The sequence below is a fragment of the Bufo gargarizans genome, chromosome 10 (genome assembly GCF_014858855.1).
Source record: "Bufo gargarizans isolate SCDJY-AF-19 chromosome 10, ASM1485885v1, whole genome shotgun sequence".
Lineage (NCBI taxonomy): Eukaryota > Metazoa > Chordata > Amphibia > Anura > Bufonidae > Bufo > Bufo gargarizans.
Window position 1 is genome coordinate 16,116,266 of NC_058089.1, and position 22,996 is coordinate 16,139,261.

Consider the following 22,996-nt stretch of genomic DNA (forward strand, 5'->3'; position numbering starts at 1 on the left):
GCATGGGAACTCCATGAGTCCGCAGCGCAAATGTGCTCCAACGGTACTAGGCTTCTCTCAGCCACCGAGGTAGCGATGGCTCTCGTAGAGTGAGCGTGGAGAAAAGCCGGGGGAGTCAACCCCTGAGCGACAAAAGCTACTCTGATTGCCTCCTTGATCCAGTGGCTTAATGTCGGTTTGGAAGATTTAAGACCTCTGTTCCCTCCGGCAAAGAGAACAAACAAATTCTCAGATATCCGAAAGTTCTTAGTTCTTTCCAAGTATACCTTCATGCTTCTGGCAACATCTAGGGTCTAAAGCACCTGTTCTTGCTTCGATACTGGAGCTGGATAGAAAACCGGTAAAGAAATGACCTGGTTTACGTTGTGGAAGGAAGGAACCTTAGGAACAAAGGTCAGGAGAAAACGCAGGAGGACTCTATCCGGTAAGAAGAGTGTGTATGACTCCACCGCGGCCAAGGCCTGCAATTCTCCGATTCTCTTTGTTGACGTAATAACCAGCAGAAAAACAGGTTTTCCAGGATAAGAACTTTAAATCCACGCTCTGAAGGGGCTCAAAGGGGGGAGAGCATAACCCCCTGAGCACAACTGACAGATCCCACTGGAGGTATAGAGCTCAGGATCCTGGGATGTAGTCTTTCGGCTACCTTAAGGAACCTTTTGACTAGAGGGTCCTGAGAAAATGGTTTCCCCAAATTTGAAGACAGAGCTGAGGTATGTACCCTTAAGGTCGATGGTCTGAGACCTTTGTCTAATCCATCCTGTAGAAACTGGAGTACGGACATAACGGGGGGATCCCCAGAGGACATCATATTTAGGTCACAACACTGAAAAAAAGTCCTTCAGATTTTGGAATATGCTCTGTTGGTAGACTCAGCTCTAGAGTGAGATAAAGTCCTCAGGATCCCTGCCGAAAACCCTCTAGATTCTAGAAGGGGTCGGGGGGGGGGGGGGGGGGGGGGGGATCAACCTCCTGGCTGTCAAGTTGAGACTCTTCAAGTCTAGGCAGGACCCAGCTAGATGAACTAGGTGCTCTGTCAGGGGAAGCTTCCAATATTGTCCCTGCCTCATCTGCATGAGCTGGGTGAACCAAGACCTCTTCGGCCAGAAGGGTATTATGGCGATCACTGAGGTCTGGTCCTGCTTGAGTTTCATCAATACAGTTGGTATCATGGAAACTGGAGGGAATATGTAGGCCAGCCTGAACCTCCACGGAATGGACAGAGCATCCACTGCCCAGGGATTGTCCTCCCTGTATAGGGAGCAAAGCCTGTTTATCTTGGCGTTGAACCTTTTTACCATAAGATCGATAAGTTGCAACCGCAACTGAGGTGGAGGCAGCAGAATAGCCTCTTCTTAAAGTGCATTCCACTCTTCTATCTAGTGGATCCTGGAGATTAGACCCATCCCCAGAGGGGACCACAATGCGTCTCGACAGCTTGGCTATGGCTAAATCCACCTTAGGAGGCGGACCCCAGTCATCCAGTTAGTCCTGGATTAAGGGGTATAAGGTTTTGAATCTCTTAGATATCACTGGTCCCTTCTCAGGATGCTTCCATTCAGTTGTCATCAGACTCCTGAGTGACTTTGCCACCTTGAAGGCCCTTGGCCCCCTAGAGGTGGATGCAGAAGCTTCCCCTTGATCAACATCCTGGTCCCTTGACCTGATGGATCTTAAAAGTCGCTGCACCTTTTCCCACCAGAAATATCTGGGTGGTAGTGTTCTCCTCTTCCTCGATATCCGAGTGGACTTCATCGATAATCATCAAGTCTTCTCCAAGAGGCGACAATTTCCTAGGAGAATTCTGTCTAGGTCTCCTCTGGGCCAATGCATCAGCTATGGACTTCCCTACAAATTCCTTTACCCAGGATATTATATGAAGAGACTGGGTCTCAGTCTCAGGAGGGGGGGCGACAACTCTGACATTTATTATAGAGATAATCGTCAGGCAGCCGAGTGTCACATTCCCAACATGACAGGTGTCTGCGTTTGGAAGAAGTTTTGCGTCCCGAAGAGGGCATTTGCCAGAGCCTGGAGAGGACATCTGCAAAATATAATAGATGGATGCTTACAGCAGCAGAGATGGCAGGACAATCTAGCGGTGAGTAACCGTCTGTAGTACTCACTAGACTGCACAAAGGTGGCTGAGAGACAGCTGAAGGGAAGGGCCACTTAATAGGTTAGAGGGGAGGAGACAACTTTTACTGCTGCTTCAAGTTCCAAATACAGAGGAAGGAAAAAAAATTGTGCCTACAGCTAACAAAAAAGTGTAAAGCTCCTAGCTACATGTTAGCTGGAACTAAGGATTAACAGACTCCTTAACCCTTGGTGTCGCTCTGCTTTTGGTTCGGCGGTGACCGGAAGTTGGAAGATCACTGGAGCCGAGACCCCCTGGACTGCAGGTATAAGGTAGAAATTGGTCTCAAGAGACCACCACCTGTCCTTTCTATCTGCAGTACAGGAAAAAAACAAAAAAATAAAACGCACAGTCTGTGTATTGGGGGGTGGGCTTTATAGGGGGCACTCCTGGTTAATTACCACTTTGTTTTGACTTAATCAATAAAAGTTCCACCTGTCCTGATTGTCCACAGGGGCAGTAATACCCCAGTTGTGCTGCTATTTGGACCTGGGGGAATTGACTTCTATGACACCCACAAGTCAACATTTAACCCCTTTAAGGGTTTTTCTGAGATTTTAAATACTGATGACTCTGCCCCATTGAAGTGAATGTATGGCACTGTGCTTGGAAAGCTGCGAGAAGGCCAGGTCTCTAACAGGAGTGCTGGTGCCTCCTCAAAATAGCTGATCGGCGGGGGTCCTGGGTGTCGGACCCCCACAGATCAGATACATATGAGCTATCCTGAGGAAAGGACAACAGTATAAAAATCTTTAAAAAAAAAAAACTTTAAGGGGATTTTTCACACAGCCATCTAGCCGACTTTTGATGTTTTTTTTTTTTTTTTGTGTTTTTTTTTTTTTGCACCAAACCACCAATTCCAGATGTTAGCTAAAGGTTATGGGAATTATGAAATGCATAGCAGCTTTTTTTATTGTGTCCATGCATTTCTGCATGGTTAGCGATGGTAACCCCGGTAAAAAACCCTCAGTAGTCACGTGCCATTCCTGCACAGGTCACCGCTCAGGCAATTGATTGGCCTGCAGAAGTGACGTGCATGAAGTTTTCATTTTTCTCATGTTAGATTGGGGTCATAAGAATACAAGGGAAAATATATTTAATCTGGGAGTTAGAATGCACGAAAACAAAAAAGCCATAATTTTACAGTTTTGGTCGAGATGAATGCGGCAATTTACGTGGACACTTTTTTTTTTTTTTTGCAACCGAGTATTGGTCTGACGCAGTGCAGTAACTTCTCTTAAGGGTAACTGCAGATGATGTGGATTTTCATTCGGGAAAAACCATAGCATAAGGCCGAATGCGCCACATTTCGCAGTCCGCAATACACAGATACCGCTCATGATGGAAAGGCCTATTCTTGTCAGCAAAACAGACAAGAATGGGACATGCTCTATATTTTTTTTTGTGGGGCCACGGACCGGAGCAATGGTTGCGGACAAGACACGGAGTGCTGTCTGCATCTTTTGCAGGCCCATTGAAGTGAAAGGGTCCACATCTGACCCGCACAAAAAAAAAAATGCCGCTCGGATTTGGACCCAAACAACGTTCATGTGCATGAGCCCTAATACAGTACTAGCAAAGTTAATGAGATTTCACAAATCTCATGTGTAAACTTAGCTTTTTTTTTCCTTTTGTGTGAAAATTTAAAACGAGGAATTTAAAAACCTGCATCGCCAGTTGTGTGTGCACAATTCTGCGCCTTCTGCACAGATATCCACACAAAAAATAAAAAAAAAGTGATAATAGTGCAGATTTATGTGAGTTTTTCTTGCCAATTTTCTACATAAAAACCTGCACAGTGCAGTGCTTAGGCATGATGAGTGTGTCACACCAGACTGCAGCTTAAAAATTAAACAAAATCGCCATATAATATAGCGATTTTATTTGTTAATAAATGTCAGTTTGGAAGACAGAAACTTTGGAACTTGCCTTTTTCTTTGGATTGATTACTGTGTCCATTATCCCTGCGCTGTGACATCACTACGTGTAATATCACTGTGCTGTGACATCACCGTCTGTATTATCCCTGTACTAGAATAGTATATGGGGTGATCCCTGCTGTAATACCTTAGTGTATAAATTGAAGGATAGGGGTAATCGCACCTTACTAGATAACGTTGTGCATCCTAGGCAGAACACTAGATGAAAGCATAATCATTCCCATATGTGCGGGATCCCTGGCTGCTGAGCTCCGCTGCCGGCCGGGCCTCTCAGGACGCCAGAATAACCATGTGGAGGACAAATTTGCTCAAGGAGTAAAATGAAAATAAAAGTGCACTGCATTAAGGGAATCTACAAAAAAAAAAAAACATTTAAAAAATAAAATAAGGTCAAAGCTACCAGTTTCGGTGATTGTCGATCACCTTCATCAGGCTGAAAATTGGTCACAAAACAGTGGTGAGAACCAGAAGTTACACTCAAGCAGCAATATTGCATAATCCTCCGACATTTAAACAACGTAAATTGTTACCACTGCATTACCCTCCAATTTTTACACTAAGGTATTACACCAGGGAGCGCCCCTATAAACTGTGCGTATTGTCCCTGCACTGTGACATCACTGTGCGTATTGTCCCTGCACTGTGACATCACTGTGTGTATTGTCCCTGCACTGTGACATCACTGTGTGTATTGTCCCTGCACTGTGACATCACTGTGTGTATTGTCCCTGCACTGTGACATCACTGTGTGTATTGTCCCTGCACTGTGACATCACTGTGTGTATTGTCCCTGCACTGTGACATCACTGTGTGTATTGTCCCTGCACTGTGACATCACTGTGTGTATTGTCCCTGCACTGGAATCAAGAGCCCTCTACCAGAAGACTTCAGATGAATAAAAATTTATTGAAAACATTTTTACTCATCTGAAGTCTTCCAGCGCAGTTCTTTGGTAGAATGTTCCTGTATCCAGTGCAGCGGCAGCCTGGTCCGGTGTGGGGTAGACCTTCGCTTTCACCTAGTCTTGCACAACACCAGTGGGTAAGTTACCTTCTGCAGTGGCCTCGACCCTATTTTAATGAAGATATTACAGAGGGAGTGTCGTTTTCACCATTATCCCTACACTGTGACATCACAGAGTTTATTATCCCCGTGGTGTCACTGCATTATCTCTGCTATACTGTAACATCTGTTTCCGATCCACACAACTTTGGAACGTTTTAGTACAAACTTTCTTCTAGTCAGGTGTTCTGTGTAATTGAGGCAGCTTCGGGGGACCCACTGTGAAAAGCTCATTTAAAGCTATGGCAACCAATCACCGTTGGTTATTACAGGCAACAAGGCCAGGTTTTCTGTTAGGCAGTTTTGATAAATCAGGTCCACGTGTGATATTGCTCTCTGGTAGAAGGGGTACGTGCAGCACAGTGGTTACCCAGCCACTTTGTCTGTTCCCCCCCCCCTTTATTTGAACAGGACTCCTGCCGTATGAGAAACATTCCACGTATTAACTGCGTATAGGTTTATTGTAAAAACAAAAAAATGATATAATTAACATAGGACGGCGCCTTTCCAGTTACAGAAAAACCAACATCTAACACAACAGATGAACAACCACCATAATGGACACGTACTGAAGTGCTCCACTAGACAGACGTAGCCCTGGCGAAGTGCATACCCCATGAGATTTGTGCACCGTGGGTAGTTTACTGCAACGCCACATTCCAGTCAATTACTGAGATCCGTCATCTGAAGGCACGGTGTAAACGATTACAGGAGCTTATAGTAACTTGTATTAATACTTGCTGAAAGGTTAGTTGTATAAAACTGTGCAGCACCAATGGCGGGGTCTATAGCCTGACCCCTCCGCCTGTCTGCAAACTGATTCAAGATCACTGCACTGTTCATTTTACTGTAATAAGACTTATCAAAAATTAGCTTATATTGTGTGATCAAGTGCACATAACCTTTGCAGGTTTGTGAATCTGTTTAAAAAAAAAAAGAAAAGATATAATAATTTGAAAGCCTGAGAATTGCAGTACATTCGATATGGTCTTTAAGCAAAATGCTACAATTAAAAGGCAGGTAAAGATGCTTTGGACGGATCCTCCCGAGGAAGGAGTCTACAAGTTGGACTTGTCCTTTGCAGTCACATGGGCGGAATGCTGGGTGTAAGTCTTCACGGTTCTCTGTATAATAAAAAAACAAAAACAAAAATTTAAATACTATAACGTAGTGTGCTGCACCAGGTTGGTGTTATGTCTGCCTTGTGACAGATACACTTCTACAAGACCACGGTGACATCACACTTGCTACTCCCTCCACTTCTGCCCATCACACTGAAAACACAGTTTGCTTAGATTTTCATATTGATCATCTATCCTCAGGGAAGGTAATCAATATGTGATTGGTGGGGTTCGGCAGCCAACCGATCAGCTGTCTGAAAAGGCCATGGCACTCTAGTGATCACTGCCTCTTCCCAGGCCGTATGAGGTCACGTTCATTGGTCGCACGGCCTAGGCGCAGCTCAGCCCCATTCAATTCAATGAATCTGGGCTGCAATAACAGCTGCTATCCAATGTGGATGGTACTGTGCTTTGCAAGTCGTGAGGAGACTGGCGCTCAACAGAATGCCACAGCCTCATTAAACAGCTGATCAGCATGGGTGCCAGGTGTAGGACCTTCACCAATCCGATATTGATGACTAGGGCTGCACGAAGTGAACTTTGGATGCTTCAGTCGAAGTCACTTTGTTCAAAACTTCAGAGCAATACTGCACAGAGACAAACCTCCGTACAGCATTAGAACATATGGACCCCGATAAGCCGAAGTTAGTTATTCACAAAGTCGTGCGTGGATTCGTTAAATAATTGATTTTTATAGTGGAAAACCACTTTAAAACTTGAAAATTAACTCTGCTTCGGTTCTGACTAGTACCTTGGAATCAAAGCCAAGTTCGGTTTTAAGTTTTAAAGTGGTTTCCAATCAACTATTGAAGTTATTCAACAAAGCCACGTGTGACTTCATGAATAACTAACTTCAGCTGATCGGAGCCCACACATTATAATACTGTACGGCGTGCTGATGATTCTATAATCACTGGGTTAGCACAACTTAAAGGACAGGTTCACACACTGAAGAACCCAACCGATTATCTCACACCTTTTACAGGTGAAACTCCAAAAATTAGAATATTGTGCAAAGTTAATTTATTTCAGTAATGCAACTTTAAAGGAGACACTAACATATGAGACTCATTACAGGCAAAGCGAGATATTTCAAGCCTTTGTTATAATTTGGATGATTATGGCTTATAGCTTATGAAACCCCAAAGTCACAATTTTGAGGCCCCCTTTGCTCAGGGGATATGGATTAATTAGCCGACTAGCGTGTGACACTGAGCCTAGAATATTGAACCTTTTCACAAAATTCTAATTTTAAGCTGCATTAATGCAATTTTTAAGTTGCATTACTGAAATAAATGGACTTTTGTACGATATTCTAATTTTTAGAGTTTCGCCTGTATATAGGCATTGTCACACGTGCATGCACCTTCGAGCATACTGCAGGTGTCAAATATTGGGATCCATGTTTTGGGGTTATAATCGAGACTGTTCAAGCGCTTACTACTACACCAGCATTATACCAATGGGTTTATTCCTGTTTTTTTTGCCTCTGAGTTGAGGTGCTGGGTTGAATTCTCTTAATACGATGCACATCACTATGGAGAGACTACATCTGTCCACAGGACTACAAAGTGAAGGCTGACGTCTCACTCCTCTAAAGGACTATGACAGAAATTATAAGTGAGTCAGTCAATCTAAATATCAGATTGAAGAGAGATAATTACTAGGATTATTTACATGCATCAAACCAGCAGAATAAGGAGATACAATCATAAGAATGCCCAGTGTGTGAATGGGATCGTTCACCTGCATTATGTACCAAGGCTTATAAAGAGTCATATGGAAACCTTCTGTTATACAGGAATACAGGAGAGAGCAGCGCCTGACTGCCAAATTATGGCGGCATTTACATAGCATTGCCGCAAAGGGATTACCTTACTGCGGCCTTCTGCATTGTACTTGTCCAGCAGAGCCTGGATACGGGAGCCGTACTCTGGGTGCACGTCACAGAAATTTTTCACCTGGTAGAGAAATGAAAATGGCATTTTACTTTTTAGCACAATAGATTTTATATACAATATGCGCATCCATGCAGCTGCAGCCCTCTCCTTATTTTAGCTTAAGGGGCATGCCTTCTCTGCCTATGAAAGCTCGGGGGAGGGGGGGTCGTCTGTGTCCTTTCTGCTGCAGCTTCCTCCCTGTAAGGCGCCCTGCACATGACCGTACCGTATCCTTTTTGCGGTCCGGAAACTGGATCTGCAAAATATGGATACTGGCCATGTGCATCTAGTTTTCTTGGCGCCCATTGTAGAAATGACTATTGTCTGCAAAATGGGCAAGAACAAGACATGTTCTACAATCTGCGGCATGTCTACACAGATGACATCAATACGGAGAACGTTCCAATAGAGCCATATTGGTCCCATTTTTAGTCCATGTGTATAGGATTATTTATATTTTTTTATTATTACAAAAAACACTGCAACCAGTCAATTATTTAAAGGGGCCCTAAACTTAAAGAGTAGATGTCCAACATACAGTTCTGAAAAGGTCCATCTATATAATTTTGGGGGGGGGGGGGGGCAGAATATACTCACAGCTCTCTTTTGGATGAACAGCTGGGCGTCCTTCAAGTGTCCAGCAATGTTCTCAATCAACCTCTTGCGTTCTTCTTCACTCAACACTTTGGTGTAAAAGTCACGAACCTGCGGAGGAAAGAAAAATAAAATATAAGTTAGGCGACATGTCAGAAAGAAAACAGACGGAGCACAGGCGTTGCCTCATCTTAATCTCCGCTGGAAGCGTACACTAGGTTTTAATGATGTGGGGCAATATTGTGCCACGCAGCAAAACCACAGTGGTTTATATAGGTTTCCCAACAAAGGGGGGGGGGGGGGGGGGGGGGGAGAATTTAAATCAAATCAAGCCAGATATTTTTCCTTGGTATCAGCTATCTAGGAGTTAAATATTGAGCAGATTGCTGGGGACCCGACTCCCAGCACCCCCTTCCTCGTGCATGAAGCACAGCGCCATATATAGTATAGTAGCTGTGTTTGGTATTGCGGCTCTCATTCATTCGAATAGGAACGAGCCATAGAAATACTACGAGACCGATTGACTTGAGGAAGGGCTCATTCCCATACCGGATCGGTGGATGTGCTAAAGGTTAAATAGGCCATCAATATTTGACCGACAGTATAAGTTCCAGAAAACCCCCTTTAAAGTATCATGCACACAACCGTTTCTGTTTTTAACAGATCTGTTGTTCCATAGGCAAGGTTTTTTTTCCCTTCGATTTAAGTCCTCTTCCGCGCCGTTAGGCCACAAAACATCCATATGCGATCCGTTTTTTGCAGATGGAAAACAGTAACTTATTAAATTAAACACATGAGCAATATGGGCTGGGCATAGCATTTCTACAGTATGGATCTGCAAAATACGGATGTATTCCGTGTGCGTTCCCCAAGGGATCATGCACCGAAACGCATTTTCTTTCCTTTGCAGACTTGACTGTATGCGGAACCATTCACTTCAATGGGTCCGCAAAATCAACGGAAGGTACTGTGTGCCTTCTGTATTTCCGTTCCGCAAAAAAAAAAAAAAAAAAAAAGCATATGGATAGGTTTTGTGGAATAATGGAGCGGAAGAGGACTTAATCAGAAAAAATAAAAGTAAAATATGGGGAGTGGGTTTATTAATCACTTTTTGAAACAGGACAAGCAGCCAACCCACAGACCTCATTCGTCCCTGTGGCAATGGCCCCTGCAGACTGAGATAACGCACCCCCTCCCCAAACTCCTCACCTGTGAGACATTGTCATCATCACTGCTGTTGTAGCGATACACATCAGCAGACACCCGGAATCTGCATTCTCGGGCAGAAGGCTGAACATCAGGAGCAGAGAAGCTGTTGGGGTAATAATTTGGAGCTCCACCTGTATGGGGTAAGATATAAAAAATAAATGACAAATGCCATTGAGCATTATCCACTTAGGCTACATGCACCCGACCCAAAAAGCCTTAAAGGGTTTTTCCCATACAACAATCCAGCATTATCTGGTCCATGGGAGTCCAACTGCAGTCAGAGCTAGCCACCATCCAGGTTACAGCACATTCAGTCAATGCATTTTCAGGCAAGGACGGCCACCGGTTCCCAGCACCATTTTCATGCAGTGTGACGGGTTAACACTTACCCTGGTTGTCAGAGAAGCACATGGGTCCGTCCCGTTGGTAGTTGGCTACACGAGCCCTGTAGGGGCAGTTCACAGGTAACTGGAGATAGTTGGCACCCAAGCGGTGTCTGTGTGTGTCTGGGTATGAGAAGAGACGACCCTGCAACATACCAAGAGCGTTACCTTTACTCAAGGAGTTCTATGTGAAAGGAAGACCTTTAATTTCTTAAAGGGGCTGTTCAGCAAGGTACTGTGATGAGAAACTGTTCAGTTTCCCTACAGCACCACCACAGGTAAAATATAGAATTACACAGGGTAATGCATGGACATGGCAGGTCCTCACATTAAATTAGAAATGTCTAGTAGGCGCCTACTTTAACGGCTTACACAAATCTCAGACATTTATAGCATATCCACAAGATATACTATTAAAAGATTTTCTTTTAATATCTTAAAAGAAAATCTCCCCCCCCCCCCAACTCCCAGCACGCCCATAATCAGCTGATTTAAAGGGGCACAAAAAGCTGTGGGCCTCTCAGATGGTTTACCAGGTACAGCTCCATACTTCCCATAGTGGCCGTATCTGGTATTGCAGCGCAGTCCCATTTACATGGTACTAAGAGCAGAACGCTGCAAGACCAGACACTACAAAAGGTAGAGAGCTGTACCTGGGTAAAGCATAAAGGGGGCACAGTTTGCTGGAGTGCCATGGCCCCATTAGTAAGCAGGAGGGGCCAGAAGTTCGACCCCCACAATCTGATATTTGCCATCTGTTCCACAGTCCAGGTAAACTGCTTTAACTTAGAGGACCTTTCACCAGAATAAAACATCTAAACTATACAGACATGGAGAGCGGCGCCCAGGGATCTCCCTGCACTTACTGTTATACCTGGGCGCCGCTCCGTTCTCCGGTTATAGCCTCCGGTATCATCATAGTTAGGCTCCACCCAGATGAACCTGCCGGCATCTCATTCTCCCATGCTGTAGCGCTGGCCAATCGCAGCGCTCAGCTCATAGCCTGAGAGAAAAAAAAGCTGAGCGCTGCAATTGGCCAGCGCTACAGCATGGGAGAATGAGACGCCGGCAGGTTCTTCTGGGTGGAGCCTAACCATGAAGATACCGGAGGCTATACCGCGAGAACGGAGCAGCGCCCGGGGATAACAGTAAGTGCAGGGGGGTCCCTGGGCGCCGCTCTACAATTCTGTATAGATAGTTTAGATGTTTTATTCTGGTGAAATGTCCTCTTTAAGTTTGTCCCACCTGTGGGAAGTTTCACCCATTGTGAGATCGGTGGTCCTTGGCATAACCGCACGTTATTTGTGCATTTTAGGTTTGTCCATTCCATAAACAAGCAGAGTTTTAAAAGGAGGTCCATGCAAAAATGATCCTGGAGCTCACCTGCAACATTTTATCTGGGCTTGGCTCTATCCCAGGAGGCATGTTACTTGGATCAAAGGCAATCTGCTCCACCTCTGCAAAGTAGTTGACTGGGTTACGGTCCAGGACCATCTTACCCACAGGGATGAGAGGGTAGTCCTTGTGAGGCCAGATCTGAAAGAGAATGGAATAAAACACTTGAGTTACAATATGAAGGCTATACAAGGCTACTTTCCGGCAGGCTGTAGTTTTTGTCCGGCCGCCTCTCGGCATGTTTGCCACGCTGCGGCCGGACCTCCAGCCCGCCCCCATTATAGTGAATGGGGCCGGAGCAGACTTCCGGTGGCATGGTGAGCTAGCAGGCTGTTCCCCTGACGGAACAGACTGCTGGACCCTGCCGCCGCTGCCAGTGTGAAAGTAGCCTAAATGGTTCATGGTCATCTCCCTGAGGTTACTACTCACCTTAGTTAAGTCAAAAGGATTGAATGGGTATTTCTCAGCTTGCTCGAATGTCATGACCTGGATGTAGAAGGTCCAGGATGGGTAGTTTCCATTAGCAATGGCGTCATACAAGTCATTGATGCCATAGTCGGGATTTTCGGCAGCCAGGCGACCGGCTTCCTCCACAGTCAGATTTCTGATGCCCTGATTGGTCTTAAAATAACACCGAAGAAACAAATTATTGCAGCATGGTATGTCACCTTCTGCGAATGCATTCTGGGAAAATAAGCAGCGTTGGGTCTTGCATACGGTAACATGTACCTAGGTCATTGATTTTACTGTACCAGGAACAATACAGGCAACAATCTTAGAACTGCTACATGGCTGACCAGACTGAGGTGAAAGGAATACATAGCAATAGGTTTTCCAGATTGCCCTTCAGTACTTTGAAGGTTCCAAATCAAAAGTTCCAATCTGGGATGCCGGCTAAACTAAATTGCTTTAAAAAAAAAAAGATTACATTTTTTAACTTTAGTTACAGGACCAATATTAATAAAAATTGGGTGCATCGGCCATACAACAAGATGACTGCGCACTACACAACCGTTCCAGATCATCCATACATGTCTCTAGGGGTGACATCTAGTGGCAGAAAGGTGTACTACATGACTTACAAATAACTGGCGGTATGGTATCTCACAAAAATAAAAAGAACATTTCGCTGGTGCCTCCCTTTGGAGTCAGTGTAACTTTTTAACAAGCTTTGGAAAATGACAAGGGTCTGTGCTGACGAGAAGCAAATACCAAGAAACAGCCATCTGCAGAAGGATGTTCGGCTCTCCCTTGTCATGTTCCAAATCCGTACGATCAAGCCTATTCAACCAAGCATTCTGCCTGGTGAGGTTGACCTTAGAGACTGCAATACTAGCAGCCTTGTGTGGGGGGGCGCGTTCAGGAGCACTGAAGGGCCAGGCCCCGATGCTCTCCCCAGCATAAAGAATAACTGTCATCAAGATGCTGAAACCTATTTTCATAAGACAGATGTCATTTTAACCAGCAGGATTAGCCCTACTTGGCAGTATGCATGGTTTAATAGAGTTTATCCTTCTGACGGGTAACCTTATGCTGCATAGGAAAGCAGATCTATTTAAAACCTGTTTGGAAAACCAATAAGGATTAGAGATAGATTCCCAGTTATGACCTGATTGGGGAGGGGTGGGACAGCTTAAACACCTTTAAAGGGGAAAGGGCTTTTTTCAGCAGACCTGGTGATGTCACTGGCACTAAAGCCCGTCCATTAGTGCTGGTGACATCACCGGGAACACTGCTAGGCAGAAGCCTCCGCCTAGCAGTGAAGGTTTGAAAACCAAAAAGCCCAAGCACAGCACAGGGCAAGGGAACGCATGAAAGGCTTCCAAGCTCATCTCAAAGGGGCTGTCTGAGTGAAGGGGTTATTTTCAAGTTCAGCTCTGAACCCGGGCAACCCCTTTAAGACATCCCACCCCAACATCGCACCACATGATAGATTCTATGTATCTGGGGTGCAGTCTAATACATACAGGGAGTACCAGGACCAACCTTATAATGGAATTTACAATACACCGCCTCATCTTTGGCATTGACCAGTTTAAAGGTGTGCGATCCATAGCCGTTCATGTGTCGGTGACCATCAGGAATACCGCGGTCGGAGAACAGGAAGGAAACCTGGGAGGGCAAAGGCATTAAGTGTTTAAAGGAGTGTTAAAAGCGGTCATTTACATTACTATTAGATCACGCACATCAAAGACTAAAGAAACAAACTCCTGCCCCACCTATTTTATCCCAAACGTCATGAGCTGTAATTACAATTAAATGGGGATTTGCTCACTTAGAGAAGCAACTGCTATGTTAATAACAGTCAGCACTGAGTAATCCTGGGGCAGCACCATGACCATTGACGCATGGACGCCAACCTAGAAGCGTCTCACAATAATAAACTGTATTGTGAGAGGTCTACTGAACCCAGCATTCACGTGCTGCCTCCCACCGGCATAGCAGAGCTGCTAGGTCCCAGCACACCCAGATCAGCTCTAGATACAATATACCTTTGTAGTTCAGCTCACCACAATATATCCTAAAGGGGTTGTCTAAGAAAATGTATCCCCTTTTCACAGACAAGTGTCTGATTAGCGGGGCCCCAATGGTCAAACCTCTTTCAATCTAGAAAACAGAGCCCCGTTCAACCCCATTTTATCTAAGCAGCAGTAACGCATCAGTGCGGCTGCTTCATTCAACTCTATGGGTCTGCCAGAGAGCACAGCACTTGGCCATCTCAGGCAGCCCTACAGAGCCAAATGGAGCAGCAGCACGCATAGTGACTAGCGGGCATCCCTGCCCATTAGTCCACACCCCCCCCCCCTCCCTCCCAACTGATGAAGGTGCGCCGGGGGAGATAGGGAGTTGAGCAAGAACACCCTTTTAGCGACAATGGGGCTGGTAATCAAGAACATTTACCTGGTGGAGAGACTCAGGACGAAGCGCCCAGAAATCCCACACCATGTCAGGGTCTTTCATGTGAGTCTGGGGGTTTCTCTTCTGAGAGTGGATGAATGATGGGAACTGAAATAAAAAAAATATATATAAGCATATAAAAACTGTGCACCTGAACGAGACTTTATTCACCAAAACCTCTCCCAGTCCTATATAAACATGTATGTTATTACAGCCATTTCAACAGGGGCAGGGGGATAACTCTGGCGCCACTTATCTCTTGGAGCTGCCCCAATACACATTAGGTTGTCAAGAAAGCCTGTTGAAATTGGTGCATTACGTGGAAAACGTGATCAGAGCAGGAGGGGTTAATGGTCAAAAGACGGAGGTTATACAACTATACACGGTGCAAACCTCAGAATCACATCTTCGGTCACCGTCAATGACTTTGTATGGGGTGGGGGGTCCTTAAGCCACATGCAACTGCTGCAGCAGCCAATAACTGGCCTCAGCAGTTTAATGCCCTATGCCATGTCAGTGATTGGTTGCAGTCATCACTGCAGCAGTCAAACAATGCATGAGCAATGCCGCTATTATCTATGGGACTACCACAGATAGCGGAGTATGGTGCTTGCGCCTATCTTTAGGAGTGGCACGGTGCATGCTTAACACAAGCGGTTGGGCCTCCACCCAGTAGACACTTGTTGCACGTCTTGTTCTGGGAGCTCGCAACACTATAGAAAACTTACCAACATCGCATCACGGATGAAAAAAATTGGGGTGTTATTTCCAGTCAGATCCCAGTTTCCATCCTCTGTGTAAAACTTCACGGCGAACCCGCGGGGGTCACGCACGGTGTCTGCTGAGCCAGACTCTCCAGCTGCGGGAGGGGAGATGGTAAATCACTGAAAAATCTTCAAAATCTCTTAACTCAGATTCCATTGACAACCATGAAAAAAATAAAATAATCTTACCGACGGTGGAGCAGCGCACGGCAATCGGGGTCTTCTTCCCAATGTGTTCAAATACTTTGGCCTTGCTATATTTGGTGATGTCATGAGTCACCTCAAAATAGCCAAAGGCCCCTAAAGAAATAAAAGCAAAATGAAGTCTGCGCTTAGAGGCTCAGTCAACCAGGATCAACCCTAATAAACCAGACATACTGCCTGGTAGGGGGGGGGGGGGGGTCATTAAAACTATACCTTTCTTAATCAGCATGATGACCCCTACCAGACAGTATGTCTGGTTTAATAGGGTTGATCCTGATGACTGAACCGCTTTAAAAAATTTCAGAATTAAGACTATTTGCAAAGTAATTTAAATTTGGTTTTAAAATTGTCCACTAAAAAGGGGAAAAAAAAAAATTCAAACTTGCAAAAAGTGTTCTTACTCTTTAAATTATACTACTGGCTGCACACCGTCACCACTAGGGGGAGCATAAGCGCTTAATGAAGACAGATTTACTATGGAGTTCAATGTATAGCAAGTCTGTCTAAAAACCTCCCCTTCATGATGGATCTATGGCTGCATGGAGGAAAGCAGAAGATTGGGAGCTCTGCATCGCCAGGGCCCGATGATGGCAAATTAAACATGATGTATCGGACCCCCTCCCCGATTAGCTAAGGACCAAGCCCAACCCTGCGGCAGAGGGATGATCTCTGGAGGGCTCCTCACCTGCTCCTTTGGCATGCACCACTCTTTCAGGAATTCTCTCCCGGTCAAAGTGCGCCATCTCATCTGTGAACACCACATCCTGAACCAGCAGGGGCCCGCGGGGTCCGACTGTCAGGAGGTTCAGCTTATCGCATATGGGATTCCCACCGCCTGTCGTCAGGACGTCCTGCTTCTGAAGAAACACAAAACAGAGACCGATAAGACATGAGGATCTGCATACCACACGCTGGGTGAGGGGTCATTATACGAAGAGGCGCTTGTACTGGAGTAGTCACGTGGACAAAAACATGGTTTGACATCTGGGAATTGGTACAGTATGATCCCTTTACATGAAAGATGTCCTTGGCCCCAACACCTAGCATGTCTTCTACTAAATAATTGTATTCCCCATGACCCAAAAAATAAAAATTAAAAACCCACACACTGTATGCTGTTCCCCAGTTACTCCTCCTGGAAATCACGAGTAAAAGTTGCAACTGGGAAGGTGTGCCTACATACACCGCCGACAGACCAGTCAGTGCTGACTGTAGTAAGAAATCGGTAACACCCACTTGTCAACTTATTTATACATTTCCATGGGGAATAGTAGAGGAACAGGCCAATGCAGAATCCTCTCTCTCCATTCACTCCCCACCTAGATGTGGAGCATTGGTCATGGTCAGAAGACCCCGGTTCTCTGGGGAACCCCACCTAGATGTCATTTATGGCATATCCTGCAAAATGTATTCCCAATTCAGACAATAGGGCCATATCTCTAGGGCAGCGGCGTGCCCTCCTTCACTCTGACGGCTGCGTTCCACCTCTGGGACCTGCATCTATCAGACAATGGGGGTAGATTCTAGAGATATGCCCCCCCATTGTCTGAGATGGGGGAATACCCCTTTAAGGGATCTACAGATCTGCCTTAACAGTGTGTGAAGGGGAAAAGGATTCAGCATGGCCCCTGCAGAATGTCCCATACACTGGCCGTTCAGTCCCACCAAGAACTTGGCGACACCACAGAGGACACCCCCCTTCTAGGGTGCAATACTTTGGAGTCGCCGACACGTGAAATCCCTAAGGGGGTCTCACAAGTATTACAGCTGCATTGTGTTACCATAAGCCTTGGGATCTATTGGTGGGTCAACGCCACCAAGTAGGACATTGCAGCGAGTTATGAGTCATCATTTTATGGTCGCCCCATCCATTTATATTTCTCAATAGCTGGCTCAGGAATCGCTGCGTGTGCGCTAATTCTTCCCTTATGTAAGCAGCCCAACTCCCTAGGGCTCCACGTTGAAGCCTGGCTGACTGACAATCATGAGACTAGATCCAGTCATCTGATGGCCCCGGTGGGAGCTGCACTTCATGTGATCACGGCGGCGCGCGCTGCTCTGTGTAAACTGCCCCAGCTATAGGATTACACCCAGTCTGTACATTCAGGGTAGAGGTCGCCTGCCATCTCTTCTTTATTCCTAAGACTTCTTCACCAACTGCACACTTGGCTGGACCGAGCATGCATGTATCAGATAGGGAGAAAGCACGAAGCCACCTCTGGCCACCGCTTGCCTGCCTTCAAACCATAGGCTGTGACGTATTAAACTCCAACAAGTCTTTCTAGTTCTTTGCTACTGGGAAGGAGAGACAGGACGCTGCCATACGCGCCAGCCAACCAGTCCTACAGATTTACATCTAACCCGTATGGGCTCCTCACCTGTCCCCTTGTATTAGAGGAGCATAGATCAGTAGGGGCATGTCCAAGTACAAGCTTGGTGTCCGGCACTCATCTGACATTGGTGGCATATCCTAGCAATATGTCAGTGTCTGGGATGAGACAACCCCCTTAAGGCCTCTTGCACACGGTCGTTGTGCTCCTGTGGGCATACTGCGGGCCGCATACGGCGGTTCCGCAATACACGGGGCACCGGCCGTGTGCATTCTGCATCTTGGATGCGGATCCATTCACTTGAACGAGTCCGCAAATCTGGAGAAGCGGTGCGGAAGCACGGAACGGAACCCCACGGATCCATTCAGAAAAAATAAAATATAGAACTTGTTAAAGGAGTTTGGATACGTCCCGGCGGCGCGCATGGACGTTGCCTGTACATTGGGGGACCGCAGACTGCGATCCCCAATGCACGGAACAAATACATTTGTGATAGAGAGGCCCAAGGATGATTTTACACTAAAATGCAGCGGAGCCGTAATTCTAGGAACAGCCTGTGGACAACAGTGGCGCTGTTTCAAGGGGAGGAGGAAAGGGAATCAGACCCTTATTCCAATATTATCAATGCCTTTACTTAGTTTACTAGGAAACGGTCCCTACTAGGTTATGAGACGCCTGAACTGCGTGCTGCGCGCTGGATTGCGTTCAGATAAATCAAACATACCTAGGACAATCTGCATTAGAAGTGGAATTAGAGCAAACGTCATGGAGAACAAGCACAAAAGTCAAAACATCATGGCAATTGGGGGGCGTTGCAGGGGCAGAGTCCTCCAGACCTGGACCGCCGTTATCAGCCCAAGGTCTGGAAGAATATTTACCAGCGCCCTTCCCCCATACCGCTGGGTAGTGCAGGGTTTACCATGATGCAGCAAAATTCACTTTCCCTGTCGTTAACGCTGGATTAGCAGACGTTCCGGTTTATTGGACCGCTAAAACGTTACTTCTAACAAAGAACTCCTGGATTAATAGAAATAATTACACAGAATAAGGTCATAATGTTTATTATACCGCACTGTGCCAGGAGTCAGGCACCAGAGGCGATAACACCTGCTGCGACAGCAGACAAAGTCCAGCGCACCGATGATAGGGAGACGGCTGCCGACTGGTGTCAGTGACCTCTGCCCTCGCTAGATTCTCCGAACTGGGGGCGGATTCCCAGCACCAGAATTGCATTTTTTGATCACCTCGCCACTCCAAAAACAAAACAAAAAAAATCCTCATGCACCGCCATTAACGTGAAAAATAAATAAGTTATCATCAAAATATGTGGAGGAAAAAAAAAAAAAAAAAAGTTCTCCGTTATGCACATTTGGCATCTGTTTGAGCCATTTCCATCTCAAATCCTTGCACGCAATACTTTTTTCGCCAAACAGAACTGACACGGAAATGGCTCAAACAGATGCCAGAAGTGCATAACTGAACTTTTTTTTTTTTCCCACTGATGACCAATAGGAGATTCTTTGAAAATTAATTTTTCTGCTGAGCAATGTCAGTGAATTACGGTTGACACACGGATGGTAAAAACGGACACACGGATGAAACCCATACGCTTTTTTTTTTTTTACGGATGTGACAGACATGGAAATGTGGTGGGGTGCCTAACGATAGTATGAACTCGCCCTAAGGGCTCATGTATTTGTCCACATTTTTTGCAGGTCAGATGCCGACCCATTCAACGAGGACGCAAAAGATAAAGAACATTTCCTGTACTTGTCCGCATTACAGGCAAGGATAGGACTGTTCTATGGACAGCACAAAGTTCCTATCTGAAAAGCGCACACGGCTGGTATCCGTATTTTGCAGATACGCAAAACAGGCTACGGTCGGGTGCATGAACCCCCCCAAAAAAAAATAAAAAATACAAAAAAATAAACCTGAAGGAGTCTGGTCCCAAAGTAGCTAAGGGCCACACAGCCCTGAACGATGACTGCTGCATGGGCACAGAGTTGGGCTGCTTCTTGGCTGTACCCTTAGAGTGTCACCATTACCCAATATTCCCCTTCCTCACCGAAGCCCCCCCCCCCCCAGTAAATGCAGTATCTTGTATTATGGACATTAGAGGGGGGCTCCAATGTCCATAATACAAGATACTGCGTTTACTGGGGGGGGGCTTCGGTCAACGCGTTTCAGGCTCAATTTCCTACCAGGAAAGGAGGGGAGAAGGTCATTGATCCCCACCAACTACACCATTTTTAACAGCGCTGCTCAAAATACTTTGCCGCTGGCTTTCAGCAATTTCCGTGAAAGTTTCTAAACTTTCAGCTGCAGATCCGCAGGCAGCAGATCCCATGCGCCACCCTGCCAAATATTACAGGCTTTACAATAATCCACCCTAAAGGGGAACTCTCACATGAAAGCGCTGGTATACCACTAGGGTACGCCACGAGTACATCATCTGTGGGACTCCGACCAAGTTTTCCCTGCACATTGACAACCCCAGTGGACCGGAGAGGGTCTTAGAGGTCGGACCGCCACGTTCATAAAGTGATGGCATATCCAACACTTTACAAGACGCAATTAACCCTTCAAAAGAGGGTGTTTCAGTCTAAAGTAATGGAAAGATAGGTCACTGCCTAATGAAACAACCTGTAAATGAGTCTTCCTCTCATTTACAAGATCTCTGCTTGCTGTCTGCACATGGTAACATTCTTCTTTACGTCTAGAGGCTGAAAACTTGCATCCGTCACTGCTGACTGTTTCCACAATCCTGTGTGCAAAATGGGCCGGGTTTACACCCTCGGTGTTTTTAAATGCAGGTGTGGATGAAGTAGTTGACAATTTTTTATTTTATTTTTTTAAACCTATTCCAAAAATTGCACCAGGAAACAGACAGGTGAAAACCGAGCCCAACAGATTCTGCATGGTGCAACAAGAGGGGACGGGTAACACCAGAGGACTGGATAGGACTGTCACAAACTGTCAACTGTGAGAAGTGTAAAGGTCCACAGGAGGCAAAGAAGGTTCACATTCACTGGCAGTAAGCAGAGATCCTGAAAGCAGTGAGGAATTAAAACACAAAGGAGGGAGTTTTATGGGACATTTAGCACATGCCGGCAGATGAAAGGTCACTTACATCAGCTTTTCTGGTGTAAATTAATCCTGAAACCTACACCAGCACCCAGCTGGCATACATTTCAGATTCTGGCGCTGCCAAGATATCTTCAGAAATGATCGAAAAAATGGGCACCACCTCACATCACACCATGTAGACCAAGGCTGCCATCAGAAACACTAGTCTTGATAAATGAACTCATCAATATACAACAATTAACCTATATGTAGGATAAGAGGCAAGGGAGTCACTAAAGTCAGTGCAAATGTCCCCTTTAAGTGCAACTCACACACCACTGACTTCTATGGGGTGCAACAATCCTCCCCCCCAATTAGGGTTTTCAGTGATCTCCACTATGTGGTCTTCTAGCTGCTGCAGAACCACAGGTCCCAGCATGCTCTGACAGCCTGCAGCTGATAGAGCATGCTAGGAGTTGTAGTTTTGCTATAACCTTTAAATACCCAGGCAGTATATCTGTCAGCTCCACAGACACAGCTGGATGCCAGGGATAACAGCCAGCCCCACTGCAGGTCACTGGCAGAGGTGTGACAAGCTGGGTACCTGGTTGCCCCGGCCCTCCTTCCAGAGCTTCATCTGGTCAGTGCTCTTGTCCCTCTGGTCCGCCATGATGCCCCCAAAGCGCTGGGGCTGCGCAGCTGCAGGATTTTATAACGAACTGAGGGACGCCCCGCCCATGACATGAGGGTTGGGCGCTGATTGGACGAGAGCGCTGGGAGTAGTAAGCGCTGATTGGTGGAGGGGAGCTGTCTGGTGAGAACGCCAGGAGGCAAAGAAAAAATAACGTCTAAAGGTCAATAGATGGAAGGAGCGGAGAGGTGACGATAGAGAGGAGGGATAGAAGGGAGGAGAGGATGACCGAGGGTGGGGGGAGGAGGGATAGAGAGGAGGGGAGAGGATGATAGAGAGAAGTGGGGACAGTGGAAGGGAGGAGAGGAAATGATAGAGAGGAGGGATAGAAGGGAGGAGAGGGGATGATAGAGAGGAGAAGTGGGGATAGTGGAGGGGAGAAGGGAGGAGAGGAAATGATAGAGAGGAGGGATAGAAGGGAGGAGAGGGGATGATAGAGAGGAGAAGTGGGGATAGTGGAGGGGAGAAGGGAGGAGAGGAAATGATAGAGAGGAGGGATAGAAGGGAGGAGAGGGGATGATAGAGAGGAGAAGTGGGGATAGTGGAGGGGAGGAGAGAGGATGATAGAGGGGGAGGGTTGGAGGGATAGAGAGGAGCAGAGGGGATGATAGAAGCAGGGGCGTAACTATAGTGGCCAGTGTTGGACTGAGGTACTTAGGGACCACCAGTAAAATTTATTTTGGGGGCCCACTGTACGGATACATTTATATATGAACATAAGCTGGTTGAGGTGCTGTACATGAAATATATGTATATAGTGTACTAAATCTAATGTGTTATGTGCCACTTGTGCAGGGGGTGAGAGACTAGGGGCCCACCTTGCTCAGGGGCCCACCAGGGGATTCCCCTGTACCCCTGTGGGCCAGTCCGAGCCTGTTTGGGGCCCTTACCCCGAATGGGCCCATCCAGGAGGAGGAGGACTAAAAGATTTTGTCAGGGCCCCCTCAGCAGTATTACAGAATGAAATTATATCAAGTGACAGTATAGACAGCGTAGAAAACGGCTGCCGGGCCTGGTCTGAGAGAGCGGTCGTCACTAGCCACAGGAATGGGGGTGGCATTAAAGGAAGGGGTTGCGAAAAAATTACTGGGGGAGAGGGGCCCCATTCAAAAATATGCTGTGGGGCCCAGTCATTTCTAGCTACGCCACTGGATAGAAGATAGGGGAGAGTATGACAAAGAGGTGGAGAGGGAGGATGGAAGTAATAGACAGGATAGTGATAGAGAGGAGGGGAAGAGTGATAGGAGGGATGGAGAAGA

At 46.3% G+C, this 22,996-nt stretch overlaps 1 protein-coding gene across 1 annotated transcript; it reads right to left on the bottom strand.

Annotated features, from left to right (window-relative positions):
- Positions 1 to 5,581: 5,581 nt before the first annotated feature.
- On the bottom strand, positions 5,582 to 21,800 carry LOC122920683 (catalase). Its single transcript, XM_044270376.1, has 13 exons — positions 21,651 to 21,800; positions 16,333 to 16,504; positions 15,633 to 15,743; positions 15,408 to 15,538; positions 14,683 to 14,787; positions 13,768 to 13,893; positions 12,211 to 12,402; positions 11,770 to 11,922; positions 10,393 to 10,531; positions 10,004 to 10,134; positions 8,798 to 8,905; positions 8,135 to 8,221; positions 5,582 to 6,263 (listed from the first exon to the last, which is right to left on the bottom strand). The coding sequence occupies exons 1-13, from the start codon at positions 21,714 to 21,716 to the stop codon at positions 6,198 to 6,200; spliced, it is 1,587 nt and encodes a 528-aa protein (XP_044126311.1). The 5' UTR covers positions 21,717 to 21,800; the 3' UTR covers positions 5,582 to 6,197.
- Positions 21,801 to 22,996: the final 1,196 nt, after the last annotated feature.